We start from the raw sequence: 17,288 nt of genomic DNA on the forward strand, positions 1-17,288 counted from the left end.
ATGGTACCATACAATTAAGCATTCTTGCATAAAATACATACCCCTCTCAAGGGACAAAGAATCATGTAATGTTGAAAACCTCATCTGAAACATACTAGACAATGTGGGAAATAAACAAAAATACTGCACTTCATCAGACGTTCTTTCAGTGGAACTTAAGCTTTGTAGTACCACTTAAAAAACACACTTCAAATTTGCTCCTAAGGAAAGTATAAATTCTTTTTAGTAAACAGCGCATTTGTCATATATGAGAATTTCATGTGGTCGGCACTACTCGGATCAGCCAGGCAGGCCTACACAGACCTCTCAGTTGAAGCGAATCGAACAGTTTAGTCTGCCTTTTGATGCTCAATAAGGAATCCAAATAATCTTTAGAGCTTTTAATATATGTAGTAATCACCCGTATTTTATATATAAAACATATGAGGCCATAACAGCTTACATGTGACAGCATTTCACACAACCACCTTAAAATTTATTTTGCCCTACTGAAATAAAGTGTACAAACAATTGAAGCGTAACAAGTGTTTGATGGTAAGATGTATATAAAGCTTCTAGGCATCTAAAAAGAGTAACTGTTGCCAAAGTAGCTTCTCGAGATCCCAGGCCACCCAGACAAGTGAAAATTCAAACCAAGTGAAATAGAACGCAAAGATACTTTGCAAATTATTCTTTAATAGATTTTCTTAATAGAAAGGAGTGAGAACAAAACTAAAATGTTGTCGGCAGTTGTATCATATTGAGGCACACGTCATAAATGAATGTAGTAACAGTGATATGTTAAGCTCAAGGTGCTGCAAACACATCTCAAGACAAACGAAGCAGACATAACAAAGATCATTAGTCTATTCAACATGCAAGCTCTCGTCACAAAGTGAGCTCAGAAACAGTAGTAAACCTTGTAGCTACCATGAGGCTCCCTTTGTGCATCCTGTCAATACCAAATATAAGAAGTTTGGTTGACAGATGAACTACCTACTTACAGTAAAGGGCTTATGGCAAAGCAACTCACATCACATGAAAAACCTGAAAACTTTACAATCTCCCTAAATTTATTCACAGAGTTTTGTAGATGGAGGCAACTATATTTTTTGCAGAAACCATAACACTTCAGGCTCCCCAGTATAGATATATATTGCAAAAGATAAGACTACTATACCACATTGAAGTTTGTTCCTTTGTATGGGAATAGCAGCACAGATAATGTCATGCAATAGGTCTGAAATGAACAACAAAAGAATAACAGTACATCTGCACTGTCAGTAAACACTAAAATAAGCAGAGGAGGTCATTTGTACAATATCAATACCTATGGTCACAAAAACATCCAGAGCTAGCAAATAAGGGCACTTAGCACTTATTGTCAACTCCACTTCTGTGCAAAGACACACAGCACTACAGTAGTGTAACAGTTTAGCAGTTGTGTTCAATGGACCCAATCCCATTTGATATACTCATGAGAGAAGTGTCCCACAATACAAGACCTGTTTGGCCAACAACTGCTTTGGAACCTTTTGAAGCAATGTGTGTGGCTGTGCAGGCTTCAAAACTTTGCATACATACAATATGGTGCACCAATATGCATTGACTTGAGTGGAAAAGTTGCATACAAAGTACAGCGAATGCAATGCACTGGTAGGATTATCCCAGACCCTCTGTGTACAAACACGCACATTACAGCTGTGTAAACAATGATGACAACAGTACACAAACTTTGTATAAATACAAAAGTTAATTGAGGCATGACCACACCTTGAAATAGAAGCAATGCATGCAAGTGTACATCCCTTCAGGGAATTGCTTCTTTGGCATTAACTGCTGTCCATCCAACCATTTTCGTTGTACAAATGCAGTTTTCCTTGTTTTGTGTGTGTGTGTGTGTGTGTGTGTGTGTGTGTGTGTGTGTGTGTGTGTGTGTGTGGTGTGTGTGTGTGTGTGCATTTGTGTGTATGAAAAAGAAGTATTACAGAAAACAACATGATATAAGATAGGGAGCTTTTTTACATAGGCTAAGGACAAGGTTGTTGCCAGCCAATGAATACTGGCCCCACTGTGCTCAGATTATTTTGCACTGTCAGACAGAAAGAAAATGTACTTGGAAGCAACAAAAGGCCCAATTTACAGGACCTCTTTCTTTTGTTGAACACCAACAAGTGCTCCATGCGGCAGACGCTCTTATTGCTTTATCCCGTAATAAATATTCACTTTCACAGCAACCTGAGCTTTTTTATGACATTTAGTCAAAAGGACAAACGTGTCCTGCTTCTTCTACAGGCACTAGCAACAACTCCATTAAAAGAACTGTCAGTACTGAACTCAGCTCTTCAGACTGGCCATACTTTCCTGTAATTATTACTGAAACTTCACAACCAGTAACGATGCTGCAGTCTACGACATGCTTACATCAATGAGCTTGCTACAGTTCTGAAAATATGTCCTCATAACAATTCTTTATGCTTATTAGCTGCAATTCCCACATATAGACAAGACCACAAAGTGGAAGTGTAACACACATAAAAAGTCCATGTGTCCACATGACAGAGCTGCACTTATAATATGTTCATTTTAGGATATGGAAACATTTGGTTATGTAGAGTGTTAACAGATATACCAAATAAAATGACCATTGTATAAAAGCGATGCCTGCAACAGCTCTTCCTATAAGTAAAGGAAATCCAGGCTCCACAACTACAGTGGTAGTTTACATTACTGAAAACAACTTAGTGCATCAAATAAGAGCTATGAGCTTTGTGTTAGGCATTCTAGATGACTAGAGTCCAGATAATGCAGCCACAGTGAAAGCTGCACTGTCATGTGGTCAACACAAGATATTTTTAGCAACATCTTGACATATATAAAGAAAATTCAAGATAGGAAACAGAGAGTGACAATGCAGATAATTTTGTTGAAACAAATGCAGTTGCTACCTCACACTGCCGATAAAAGTAGGCGATCTTGCTTGGACGCCTACAATGTACTAGCGAATTCCAGTGTTCAATATATTTACTTTTACAAAATCAAACACCTCTGCAATAAATACCTTCTCCTCAAATACAAAAAAAAAGTCACTAAAGGCAAACATTAAATTGGGCTAAAATGACAGGTACTAGTATTAATATAACAAGTATGTCACTTTTACCCAAAAGCAGAACACCATTAAATCAGAAAAGTAAAAGCCCAATATGGTGACACTACTTTTGAAATATGAAACCAGCTCATCGAAGATGTACTGTCTACAGTGATATTGCTGCGGGCTTGGCCAATGGAGCACCCCATATTCTATCGAATTCGAATAACTTAATGTAATCCAGAGCCCCTATGTAAAGGTGGAACAACAATGCCCAATATGATGACTGTTCCATGGAATTTGTGGTGTAGTCAAGTATCTTTGAGCTATGCTTGGTTGGTCACATACATTGTTAATTCTGTTTGCAGGTGCCTTACCCAAATGCCACCCATGTGTTGTAATAAAAGTAGCAAAAGGTGCTGCACCACAAGAATTACCATGGTTCGTAGGCAATTGAACTTGTGCAAGAGAAATTTGGACTTCAATTTCAATGCCCTTCATTTCATCTCTTTCAGATAACAAGGGCTAATAAGAGTTCCACAAGGGTGAGCTACCAGTCTTGCTTGGCTTAATGTCTGCCTTTAGAGTTTGTTTAAGTCAAAGCATATTAAAAAGTAAAGGAACCCATTACACTCAATCATTCAAGCTTAGCTGCTCACAAAAGTGTATGTTACTACACAACTGGTGCCTGCCAAGGGTTACAGCAGTTGCACACATATAAGAGCCAAAAGGGCGCAACTACATTGTGTATGTATTAAAGTAACAAAAAAAGAAGAAATAAACAGAAGATTTCGTAAATGTTAACGCAAGACTGCTTTTCCAATGGAATCAGTAAGTGCTGGCACTGAACTAATGCACTTGAGACCCTTTCTTCTAAAACTCAGATTTGATGCACAATTCTGTGTGGTACAATTCCTACGAAATTCCCTACATCACCTATAGGCATGTCAAAACCATCTGTTAATCAAGCAAGCAACCTATAGCCCTGTGTACTGCATTCTTGACAAAGCTCTCACATCAACTAAAATTCAAACTTCCTGAAGGAACAAAGAAATAAAGAAAACTGGGTCATCTATAACAGCTGCTATACAGCTACGAATGAGTGAAAGATGCACAGCTATACTCTGTCATGTGCATAGCATTAAGAAAATACAGGTGCACCTTGTTATAATGAAGTTGCAATGGACACGAAAATACCTTCATTATAACCCACATTCCTTATAAGTACACATAGTGACATCGGCAAAAAAAATCTCAATCAGGGGTACGTGAAAGAAATGCGAGCATGATGCCTCTCTGTTGGGTTAGCAGAAAGTCTCCTTAATATTTTGGTGGTCCATCAGAGGCTAGCAGCATGGTAACAGTAATAAATTACATACATGCACTTTGCATCGTCCCTAATATGCAATTGTCCAATCCATGTATGATCACACGGCATCACCGTGTTGGCTTGCTGGCTGTGGGTCAACCAAGCCAAGCCACTAACCAAAACATGCATGCACATCCTTAAAGTCCGATTTTAAGTCACTCTTGCTAGGTAAGTTAGCAACCGATTTTTCAGACAAAAACACATGAACTTGAGCTACCAGCTGTCAGTATACCCCTTATGTGCAATCTTGTGCTTAATAACCAATTATGGCAAACTTCCCAAGCTGGCTTATGATCAGCCTCTCCACTGTATGTTGGCAAAATTTTGCCACAGCTGTACTGCCTAGGCCACTAGGTCTTACTACCAATGCCTCATTCGGAGTTTGCAAACAAAATGGTAGTATGGTTTTTGATGGTGAATTTGTGGAGGCAATGTTGTTCATGGTTGCCATATTTGCAGCATCACATGGGCTTACCGTAATAAAAAAAATAGCAGTACGCAGTGTAGCTTCTGATAATCACACAGGTCAGAAAAATCAAGTGCCTGAAAAATGAGCTGGTGACTGTGGTTGGCAACAGAATACACAATTCAGGCTATGCACTAACAAAAATTTGGTTCACTATAACCTACACCATAGTGGATACTTCATTTTTGGCTTCATTATAACAGGAGACTACACAATTAAAGTGAAGCATGACAACCGAATTCTAGGTTTCCTTCGTCATATCCAATATAATATTGAGTCGATCAGGTGACATGCAAGTTAGCTGTGAAGAGTTGTTGACACTCTGAGCACACAGACACACACACATAATATGATAATAATAATAAAGGAGCCATCACATAATGTCACAATAAGTACAAGTTGCAACACACGAGCCATGACTGGAACAAGTGCTGGGGTACGCTGAGATAAACTGCAGAGGTACCATTTAACCAAAAACAAAATTTGGAAGGCTCTTTGATATACAAGCTTCTTCTGTTGATTCTTATCTCATTGACATTGTCTCTATGAAAGTGATGACCAAATGGTAAACAAGCACCTAAGATGCCACTGCTTTTCAGAATAAAGCTTCACATGAGCATGGTGGCTTAGTTTGCCACCGCAGGCTGCCACTCTTGTTTAATGTTTTAGTATCCTAACAAGTATATAGATCATTGGCTGCAGTGCCTCTAAAAAAGAAGAGCAATGAAGGCACTCAAGCTGTGAGGCACACTGCTGACTCTGGTTTTTCACTCAGCTATACAGTATTTTGGGCACCACCAGTGTGCTATAGAGCCTCTGACGACCACTCAGATGTTGCAGCTCATACTTATCACAACAGCACATGAATAATAAAAAAAAGTGTTAAGGCAGAGCAATAGTCCCTAAGTGCTAAAAGCAAACAATAAAATAAAGCGAAAGTACACTAATAAGAGTTTGCAACTCAGACTGAAGGGTCATTTGGCAATGGTTTGCTATGAGAACAATGGTTACAATTCCATCCTAATGAAGTGTTGTATAAAACCAGCAAAATTGTTTTGAAGGTTTCCTGGCCTAGTGTATTATTCTTGTACTTATGACTACACAAAAACAAGAAAATATGTGGAACAAGTACAAACATGTTATGTAACTACCTCATGAATGTGATATATTATGAACTTGCATATACATGCACAAGGAAAAAAAAGCTACCTGTTCCTTAGCCACTCCAGCCTGATGTAGCTTTGCATAGCCAGGCATGGAATTTACATCTTCTCATAAGCATTGTAAATAGGTGGTGTTTCGGGCCCTTTGCCACTAAGCAGGCTCCCCCCAAACCTTCCTTGCGACCTAATATAACTCACAATACACCAGGCACGGTGAAAGAGCACATATTTGTTATTTGTCAAAGAATGAGGTAAAAATTGTTTAAAAATTCATATTTCAAGTGAAAAGTTGCATTAATGCCATATTCAATTGTGCAAATATTGTTTCCATACTCTTAAAGAAATATCAATAAATGCAGCCAAAGGTGCCCAAAATGTAACAAAGGAAACAAGTCCATTGCAAAGTACATATGAAACAGTGTTGCATCCAAACTAGCAACAGAAATGCAAGACATGGATATATAAAGCAACAAAAGATAACAAACATGAGCTGAACAAGCATTACAACGATAAAGAACTGAAGGTAAGGCATCACCCTATATGCCATTAATGCATCGACCGGAAGACCTGCACTTGGAATGCAGCAACAGTAGGGAGCAAGTCCACCGGTCGAGACTCGTCACGTGATGCAGCACATATTCCTGCCTTGCTACTAACAAGGCAAGCACTTTTTTTTTTCAGTAGCTGAACACCAATAAGCAGAGAGAGTCTTACAAAAGGCTTGCCACTTAGTCACAGAGGCATATTTGTTAGCATTCAATCCTTACACACTGATACAAGGCGTTACAATTCCACTATATGATAGATGTCCTTTCTTATCCCTTGAAGGAATGCTGCAGTGTGAAACGATGAAAAGTTGCACCCCCGACGATCACCGGGTCACAACTGATGGAGTGCATGTTAAATGGGCAGCATGTTCCAGCTCCTTCTTCAGTGTCCCTTAAGGGCAGCTTTGTAGAAACTTCAGATGCTGTGTAAATGCTGGCCCCCTGAGGGTCCTCTCCAGTTGTATATTTGTGTGTTCCCAGGCAACAAGCCCCGTGAGACCACCACGATGCAGTGAAAAAGATTCACCTGCGGCTGTTAGTGTGGGCACATCTGCTGCCAGGGCATCTACAGGCCATGAATGGTTGCATGGACACGAATGGCAGCTGGAACAGCGGTTGAGCTACATAGTGTGTCTCACCTGCATGAAGCCATAGCCATTACACTCCATGCATTCATGAGCAGGAGTAATGTTCTGGCTCCATATTAAACCCACTCACAGCTCTGGCTATCTTTTTACACAATCCTGGCAACAGGTGCACAGCTGCTATCTTCCTAGGGAGCCACCACCCCGTAGCACGTGTGGCTCAGCACCCCAGGATGGGCCACTGCTGCTGCACAATTGAAGCAGCTGCTGTAGCGTGGTGGTCCTGTAGCTGTCACGCCACCAGGCCCATTCGAGTTACTTTGGCAGACAGGAATGTGTGCAGTGTGAACACAAATGGCTTGGGGCACTGCATCAAGTCCAGCTCCTGAAAAGGAAAATTACCAAGCCTCAACAAAAGCTTTGTCCAGAAGCATTCACCTTAATATTACTCTAAATACAAATGTTCCAGTTCCAGTAGAGACTTCCTTTCCTAAAGCAAAGGAATACTTTTCACACTGGCTATAGCAAGAGGTGAACTAATATAACATCTATACTGAAGGGCACTTTCTTATTTTTAAATATTACAGCAGAGACGAGTAAAAATGAAATACCTTTTCTCCATCTTCTCCACCAAAGTCAAGCCAAGCAAGACGCATGCCATCATCACCAGAATTTCGTAGTCTTTCAAATGGGAACTGCCAGAGGGACAGTTGCCTGCGGTTTTCTTGTAGAAGAAAGCCATCTTCATAATGTAATGTAAGAGTGCATTCCTGGCCTTGGAAAAGACAGGCTAAAAAAAAAAAAAAGAAGAATTCACATAACATCAATTTACATTCAGCACATCTTCAATATCATTAATGTAAAAATGATGGCATGAGAAGAAATTTATTTTTCAAAATGTAATTAGTAGAGACCGGGTTTTAGGCAAATGCCTATTTTGTTCCTTGCGCTCCTATCGCGCCATCTTGATATATGAGCATGAATTAGAGGTTAAGAAAGGCTTTTATAGTGTTTTTATAGTGCCTATAAATGCCTATTTTTGGCGTTTGTGCCTAAATGCTCACAAATGCCTATAAATGCCTATTTTCAAAATTGGCGCTTGTATTAACACTATTTAGCCTCAAGTTGCACTCCCGGGAGCAGTTTGAGACGGTTGTTCATGCTACGGCCCAACACTGACTATTTGGAACTATGGGGTTCAACCTAGTCCCGTAGTTCAACCCCCGGAAACAACGGCTAGCAGCCGTGAAGTGGGACATGCACATTCGCCGCCGCAGAGACACGGCGTGCACGGTTCGCGAATGCGGGACCGTTGAACAGAAAGGAAAGAGAAGAGCAAAAAAAGAAAGGAAAATATTATGTGCACGCGGCTTTTGTTTTTGTAAGTTAACTTGTATGGTGTTCACTGCATCAGCGAAGCCAGAAATTTTTATTCGGAAGGGAGGGGGGGCACGGGTTTCAACCATACTCTATGTATGTTCGTGAGAGTGCTTGTATGCATGCATGCATATATAGGCATGTAAAACTGAAAAGTAGTTGAACCCCCTCTCCCCCCTGGCTACGCCAGTGATTCACTGGCAGGAGAGAAATTGGCTCTACGCGATTCGACCCGGACAATAGGTGGAATTCCTCCCTTCTGGTGTTTTAGCGATCTGCCTATCTGCTCGTGCTCTGCCCTTCTCAGTCATGCCGAGAAGACACCCAGGAGTGCGTTGATTCGGCAGTGGAATCGTGACTCACCGTGCACAACACGGGAGAGACAGTGTCCTGCGAACCCTGTGGGACAAAGCACATTGCACGGCTAAGTTCAACTGTTTAACGCCTTTGTGCCATCTTAAGCAATAACATTTTTGTTTTCCTTTCGTACACAGAGGTCGCGCACGTCTTCGTTTCAAGTTATTTGCATTTATGTGAAAATTTACTGTGCCTATATTTACTATTTTGGAAGCCTAAAACGTTGTTTTGCCTGCCTATTTTTGGCGCCTAAAATTAGCTTTTTTAGTGCCTAAAAATCCGGCCTCTAGTAATTACACACACCAGCTTTGTTTTGATTGTACTGTTAAAAACAGTGTTGCTGCAGCCAACAGCACTAAAACACCTTTTTAGCCAGACTACAGTCAAGCCCAGTTAAACAAACCTTACATTAATGTAGTGTATAGATGAACAGCAAGGCAGACAGCAGCAGACAGTGACAGCAGCTTGTGTCTGTGCTGTACAAAAGGCAGCTTTACAGCATAAACAGCATTAGAAAGTACAGTCTTTTGTCTGGAGAACTACAGGAAGTCTCATGCCCAGCAGTCTACCTTGGATAAATTGAAACTTGAGTGAATATAACAGTAACTTTGTCTGCTGTAGGCAGGTATGTCAAATGGTAACAAAGCTGTCTAAATTACAAATCATGAAATGTGCAATACCTTAGTTACATGCTCTTTTGGAGTCATCACTTAATGTATAGCGAACGAGCTTACGGGCTCCACAGCAGATTTGAATTTCTGCTCCGTTAAAAAATACTGACATTAAATTTTTTTTTGCTTTTTGTTCTTTTGTTAATAAATAATACAAGAGACCAAACCTCAGTACTACGAACTTGGATGAAGGTCCGGGACTACAAAAAAGCCGTGCCTCAGAGCACCCTAAATATTTAATACAACAGCTTTTCTACAGCCAGTTTTGTTTTCATTTCTGGAGCTCATACTGTGCCTCGATGTCATTACCCACAAGGCAGTCACGTGAGAGCAGGACATTACAATACTTTGGCCCTCCCTCTGGCTTGCTTGATCGCCTCCTATGCTGCTACTTGTTGTGAAGACTGATGTGCTACTGTCATATAAGAAGTACCTAGTTGCTCACCAAAGCGCACTTCCTTGGCAGCAGCCACAGCAAGATGGGCACCATGCACCAGGTGACGGGCCCACACTGCCAAGTCTCGATGTGTTTCAACGCGCATTAGCCGTGACTGCACTCCCTGGCGTGTGCCAAGTCGCAGTGTCAGTGTGGTCGCCTCACTCCCAGCTGATGGTCCCACGGAGGCCCTGCCAGAACTTGTTGTCACAAGCCTGCGGAGACCCAGCAGCATTTCAAACTTCCCCTCGTAACGGGCTCTCCTCAGAAAACAAATGCCACAATTCCTTTCTTCTTCTGAAATCCTCAAGGAACAGTTCACATTTTTCACATTTTACTTTTTAAATTGTTATTTTAAAAATGCGATAAGTCACATCACAGTGTCTGTCCACAACAAACAACAATGGCCATTTGAGTGATATTATGATGAAACCACAGCGAATACCACTGCAGCTTACAGTGAATTGAATATAGAATATTTTCATATTTCTGAAGGGACAACAAATACAAAGCTTGCAAAGTGTCTATTTGATACAGGAAGAAATCTCGCTTTTATACACAGACACATGTTATAGTGTTCCAAATTCTATACCCAAAGAATGGATGAGCTGTAAATGATAAACAATTACCTAACTGCTTTTAATTATCCCTAAACATGGCAACGGCATCAGCGAAACATTTTACCACCTGAACAGTCTCATCCACCTCTGTGTGGAGTGCTCAAGCAGCCAGCTTTGCTCTACGAGGCAATGTTTTGCAGTGGTTGCGGCATTGGAAGTGATGTGCCCAGGAGCATGCACGGCTTAATCGACATAAAGATTTTTGCACGTTGCTTTAAACCAGAAATGATGTTGGTAAGAGACCTTGTTTTGCCGGCTGTGCGCATTAGCCAACGTTATAATTTTTTGATGTGACTGCGTATCACGAAATAGCCAGAAAGCGTGCATCGTTCGTTGTGAAAGAGACGGGCGTGCACAGGCATGAAAAAGCACTCATAACGCTGAGCCATTCCCCACATTTGTCACGATGGTTGCACAGGAAAGAACAAAACTATAGCAATCTTTACATAATCAAAACTTTTTGCAAATATGTTAGGCATGTTTCCTTAAAGCTATAACAAAACTGTGAACATCAAGACATCATAGTTAGACACGGCACCTTTCCTACGCTCTCGTTTACACTGGACGATACAGTGTTAAATTTATGAATCAGAAAAGATTCTCATACTTCGCTATCTTGGTGCAATTTGAAGCTTCAAAGGTGAACATTTGGCAGATATCTGCCAGATTGGGGTAACAGAAACTTAAGGAAAAGAGAAAACTTCAACCAAGATTTATTTCAAAATACCCAATGTTTTGAAGCCTGACCGGCTTCTTCTTCAGGGGTGAGAAGGCCCCAGATGTACAGCGCTTATATATGCCTTCTTGATGATTTGTAGAGAATTGTTGTAAGCCTTGGCAGTAGACAAAGGGCAGTCTCCCCGTGGAGCGGTTGATGTTTCCCGGTGTCTGTTGTATATGCCAAGATTCTGGAGGAGCCGCCGTTGAAGGTTGCTTTCTTTTTTCAGGACCACCTCACTGTCATGAATAATCCTGTGGTCAAGCTGTTTGCAGTGCTCTGCCACTGTGCTCCGTTCACTGTTTAATTGTCGGAGATCACTCCTGTGCTGCTGAAGCCTTTCCTGAAATTTCTTTGTTTCTCCAATGTACGAGGCGGTGCAGTCGTTGCACATAATCTTGTACACCATGCCCAGCACTTTTTCTGCAGGTGCGTGGTCTTTGGGCCGAGGGATGAAGCCGCCGATGGTGGTAGATGGCTTGTGGGCGACGTTGAGCCCTGCCTTTATGAGTATATGGGTCGTTGCTTCGCTGGCACCTGTGATGCGGAGATTGACACACGGCATTGTTGCGGCGCCGAAAATGTCCTGTTTTCCCAATCTTTCGTTCTGCGGGAGGGCTCTGCATATAAGCGCCTTTGCGTAGCCATTAATACCGAGGTCACAGATTACTTTCTCCCTTTCCTCCTTCCGCCGCCATGGTGACGAGCAGATCCTTTCAGCCCTGTTGACAAGGCTTCGAACCGTGTAAAGCTTGTGGCAGGTGGGGTAGGATGTCCTGTGTGGGTTGGCTTTCTGAAAACTGAAAAGGAAAGGTTTCATCTTTGCCTTCTCACTAGGACATCCAAGAACGGGCGAGATGAACGATTGGCCATTTCCGCTGCAAACTGTATGTGTGGTTCTATGGAGTTCAGACGGGCGAGCGTCATCAACTTCGTCAGACTTCACTACATAGAAACAATTGTCCACGTAGCGCACAAATAATTTGGGTTTAGGGTCGAACGTGAAAAGCACTTGCTTTTTGATGCCCTCCATCACAAATGCTGTCATGGTGGCCGAGACTGCGGCACCCATAGTGACCCCACTGGTCTGCTTGGAGAACTGTTTGTGGAACGAGTGCTTGAAAGGCAGAATTCCAATAGCTGATAGATGCGATCAACTGAAAGTGGTGTTGTATGGTTCAGGGTGAGGTTGTGTACGAGCGCCCGCCACGTTACGGACAGTGCGAGGGGGATGGGCACACTAGTGAAAAGTGAGACCACATCGAATGACACCATATATTGGCGGCTTTATCCCTTGGCGCTAAGTCCACGCGCCTGCAGAAAAAGTGCAGGGCGTGTGTACAAGATTATGTACAATGACCGCCCCTTCTCGTACTTTGGAGAAACCAAGAACTTTCAGGAAAGAATTCGGCAGCATGGGAATGGTCTCCGTCAATTAAACAGTGAGTGGAGCACAGTGGCAGAGCGCTGCGTGCAGTTTGACCACAGGATTAGTCTTGATGGTGCAGGGTCCTGGAAAAAGAAAGCAGCCTCTGAAGGCACCTCCTCCTGGAATCTTGGCATATACAACAGACACCGGGAAACATCAACCACACGACGGGGACACTGCCCTCTGTCTACTGCCAAGGCTTACGACAAGTCTCTGCAAGCCTTGCACATACGTCAAGAAGGCCTATAAAAGCGTTGTACATCTCAGGCCTTCTCACCCCGAAAAGAAGCCAGTCAGGCTTCAAAATGTTAGGCATTTTGAAATAAATCTTGGTTGGAGTTTTCTTTTTTCCTTAAACTTTGAAGCCTGATTGTAATAGTGTTAACATGATTTTGTCAAATAAAGGAGTGGCAGCCGAACATGTTTAGACGATAGAAAATGTGGCAAGCTGTTAGCTGTTGATCTTTTCTAATTGATAAATTTAACACTGTAACAACTGCTATCGCTTTGTTCTTTCATGAGCAACCATCATGAAAAGCATGGGCAATGATGTTATGAGTGCCTTTTCATGCCTGCGTTCCAGCCTGCTGTACTATATTTACATGTTTGTTTTTGTTATTATTGTTTTGTGAATTCTGTACTTTAACTTTGCCCATGTCTGGGTGGCCATAAAAGTGGCTGCGCGCTTGTATCTCGGTCCATTCTGACAAAGGCCGTGTCACGGTTGTAACGTTAACCAGTAAATATATGTGATTTTCGTAAGTGTGCTATTTCACTGACCATGACAACGACCACACACGCGCACAACACGCATGCACACACACGGGGTGTTTCACGTAACAACAAAAACCAAGGATTTAAAAAAAGTGGCTAACTGCAACTAAATGAAACCAAGGACAAACGGTTTGCAGTCATGTAGTGCTCATTAGGATATTTTTATATTGTGCTTAATTAGTTAAACAATTAAGATAAATTATGCAAAAGATTTTAATATTCCCTTTAGGGTCAAGTGCGTTTCGTTACGTTGTAGCGGGTGTTCTAAAATGACCGATCTAATTTTTCGTGGCAATGTACAGGGGTGGTCAAAAGTTTCCAGGCCGCTCTACTATATGATTACATTGTCTAGCAGCCTGGGAACTTCTGACCACCCCTGTACATGCTGCAGGTGATTTTTTTCCAGAGTTTAAAGAAAGCCTGCAAAATATGAAATAAAACCATGTGGCTGTGCTCATGCGCTGCATATTGCATACTGCAGCGCTATCAACCCTGCTTCAAGCGAAAGAGCCATGCATGCAGGCCATGGTGAAATGAGCGGCTGTGGCTCTAGGTATCGACTTCACAGCCAACAGCATTTTGAAGGCGGTGCTCGGCAAGGAATTTCTGTCGTCCATGATAAGCGATAGGTTGACGGTCTGCACGCACGGTTTTTCCACTCGAAGCCCGGTTGAGAGTGCTGCAATTCAGCAGCGCACGAGCGCAGTCACACGACTTTCTTTCATATTTAGCGGGCTTTCTTTAAACACCTGAAAAAATCACCACACAGCATGTACATTCCCCCAAAAAATTGGGCCCGTCCTTTTGGAATGCCCTCAACAACTTAACGAAATGCACTTAGCCCTAAAGTGAATACAGTTAAACCTCGATATAACGAACTTCAATATAACGATATTCTCGACATGAAGTATTTCACTTTTCACAACTTCATGTCCATAAAACCCCATATTGCCACACACGTTTATTGCTTTGTTTTGATGTATTCGGGTTTCACCTACAAAAACTGTTAGCAATGCTCGGCGCCGAAGCACCGCAAAGTTTGGGAAGCTATGTTTGGGAAGAATGTTTGGTAATATATATTTGGCACCTCCATATAACGAAGCATGTTTATCGGTAATTTCAATATAACAATGTTCCAGTTCTGCCACAGAGGAAGACCGAGGCGATAAAACGAAATTCCTTCTGGGGTCAGTGGTAATATGGTTGGTTAATTAAGGTTGTCACCTTGCTATTATGAAATCTTAGAGCGCAGCTCTTTTGGTTTTGGGCGTGCGATGGTTATCAACGTCGTGCGTTCATTGAAGCCAGTGCAAGGCAAGTGGTTCGGTTCGGTCAACATGATCGCATTTTCGATTTAGGAGTTTAAGTCCTGTGTGTGCGTATTTTGTCACCCCCTTGTCTTTCGTGCTCTTTAACCTTGCAGATGATAGCATGGACATCCACTACACCCGGCAACAACAAAGGTTTTAATGACAAGACGGCACAGCAAAACAGTCACAATAGCTTCGCTTATTCCATAATGCCACAGTGAGTATGGCCTGCATTTGTCTTGGGTTCACATACGACATTCGGCCACTGTGAAGACGTCTTCGCTGGCGCAGCAACCAGCTGCAGACGCCAGATCTCAGGTTCAAGAAAATTAATTTTATTCATGTTATTGCGATTAGTTTTTTTTGTACTGCCAATTGATAAAACATTCTTCTGACACTTCCTGGGCAAAAAAAAGATGCCTTTTGCGACTGTACTTTGCCTTAAAAGGTCGTATTTATATTTAACAAACTAAGTAAATTAAGTAAATTGCATATTTTATTGACTTTGTTATATTGAGTTTGAATTGTATTAACATTTTGCATTATTGATCTTAGTTAATTAACAAATTAAGCACAATATAAAAAATAACCTAACGAGCACCACATGACTGCAGACCATATGCCATGGGTTTCATTGAGTTGCGATAAACTACTTTTTTTTTTTTTAATCCGTCGTTCTTGTTACGTGAAACACCCTGTATATACAGGGTGTCCCAGCTAACTTGGACCAAGATTAAAAAACCAAAACAATGCACTCTAGGAAAGTTGCAGTGGTCATCATGTGAAATTACAACATGTATTTTTTTCATTACCACGGCCGCTACATAAAAAAAGGCAGGTGCGGCCTGCTGCGTCGCGGCGCCGTCAATGGGCAAGCGCGTCCCGGTCGAGTTGACAGTTGCGGCCGCAGTTTTTGGTGAGGACGCCACTAGCGCGGTCCGCAAAGCAGAGGCCAGTTCGTGCTACCATTATGCAGCGGCCGTGGTGCTACAATGTGGTCGGCTCGGAATTTATGCGTTGTTCGTGTGCTTTTTTGTGTGATCGTGTGTGTGAGTAGCTTTCCTCATGTTTCTTGCGCCTGAGTGCGTTTATTTGGTGTGCGCGTCTGTGGCGGACGGTTTTTTCCAGCGGTGAGATGCCGCGAAGCTGTTGTGTGCCGCTGTGCAATTCAAACGCGAGAAGAGACGCTACTATGAAGTACCACGAATTCCCTAGCGATCTGCAGCGTCGCGAAGCGTGGCCGAAGAATATTTCTCGCCAAGGGCCCTCAGAAAAAGCAAGTAAGTGGGAGCTAAGCGACAGGTCGCTGGTATGTTCATTAAATTTCACTGAGGATAACTATAAAAAGAACACGAAGATTAGGATTTTGCTTCCGACTGTGGTCCCGACTGTGTTTCCCGGTTATCCGCACTACATGCAAAAAAACAACGCGCAGCCCAGAAAACGGTGGCGAATGAATGCAGCTGATGACGCAATAGTTGGGGCAAGTGATTGTGAAAGCTCAGGAGAAAGCCCCAAGATCAAAAGTTCCTCGCACCCTGTGAAAGACGATATCGAAGCGTGCGTTCCACAGTCGTCCTCAGAACCGAGCACACAACGTAGCTTTCCTGTAGATCAGGCCTGCCAAACCACATTAGATATTGCACAAGAAAAACAAACGGGAGACAAAAGGAAGAAACGTACACAGAACAAGCGCTTGTCAATTCTGTGTATCTTATTTTGCCGCCGTTTCTTTATGTGCTGCTGATTTCATGTCATGCACCTTTACTAACCTGCCGCGCTTGTTATAGAGAGACAGTGGAAAAGTCAAATTTCGGGAGAAAAGGCGGCCACCCCCCTGAGTGCCTGCATCACTCACTACTTCGTCTTGAAGAAACACGTAAATATACTCAGCATAATTCGTAATAACGAGAACTTTTAATTTCAGGTGAGTAAAGCGGGCAACCTTCATGAAGAGTACTGAGGCCCACTCTACAAATATTGGTAGTCCTAGGGCAAACTGTTCACATATGTGGGGTAATCGGCATCTCTAATAACGACTTCAATAGTCAACCTGTAATGTGCAGCTATAAAACGCGTAATCTACGGCCTGATTGGAGTAAGCGTCGCGCGTACAAACGCGGCTGTCGAAGCGCTTCTCCGTGAACAGCTGGACCGGTGTGGTGGCGCCAGAGCGGGCGCAAGGAGAACTAGGCCCCGGACGCCGTTTCGGCGCCACGCAGCAGGCCGCACCTGTTTTTTTTATGTAGCGGCCGTGTCATTACTAAGTATTGAATAAATAATTAACTTTAGCCAACTTTTTAATAATTACTTGAATCAGTAAAATATTAACGTTAATTTGTCGGCCACCTCAAATAGCCTTGGAATGAAGCACTCATTTTGAGCTGAAATCTGCCTGT

At 42.3% G+C, this 17,288-nt stretch overlaps 1 protein-coding gene across 1 annotated transcript in view; it reads right to left on the minus strand.

Moving 5' to 3' along the window:
* Positions 1–655: 655 nt before the first annotated feature.
* The window catches only part of LOC119403141 (beta-1-syntrophin), a 133,780-nt gene continuing 117,147 nt past the window's right edge, over positions 656–17,288 (minus strand). Inside the window, exons 4-6 of the mRNA XM_037670092.2 lie at positions 10,048–10,253; positions 7,809–7,987; positions 656–7,582 (exon numbers count right to left, since the gene is read on the minus strand). Coding sequence (XP_037526020.1) covers positions 7,490–7,582; positions 7,809–7,987; positions 10,048–10,253 — 478 coding nt within the window. The 3' untranslated portion in view covers positions 656–7,489. The remainder of the gene's footprint in view (positions 7,583–7,808; positions 7,988–10,047; positions 10,254–17,288) is intronic.

Source organism: Rhipicephalus sanguineus, chromosome 1 (assembly GCF_013339695.2).
Source record: "Rhipicephalus sanguineus isolate Rsan-2018 chromosome 1, BIME_Rsan_1.4, whole genome shotgun sequence".
Taxonomy (NCBI): Eukaryota; Metazoa; Arthropoda; class Arachnida; order Ixodida; family Ixodidae; genus Rhipicephalus; species Rhipicephalus sanguineus.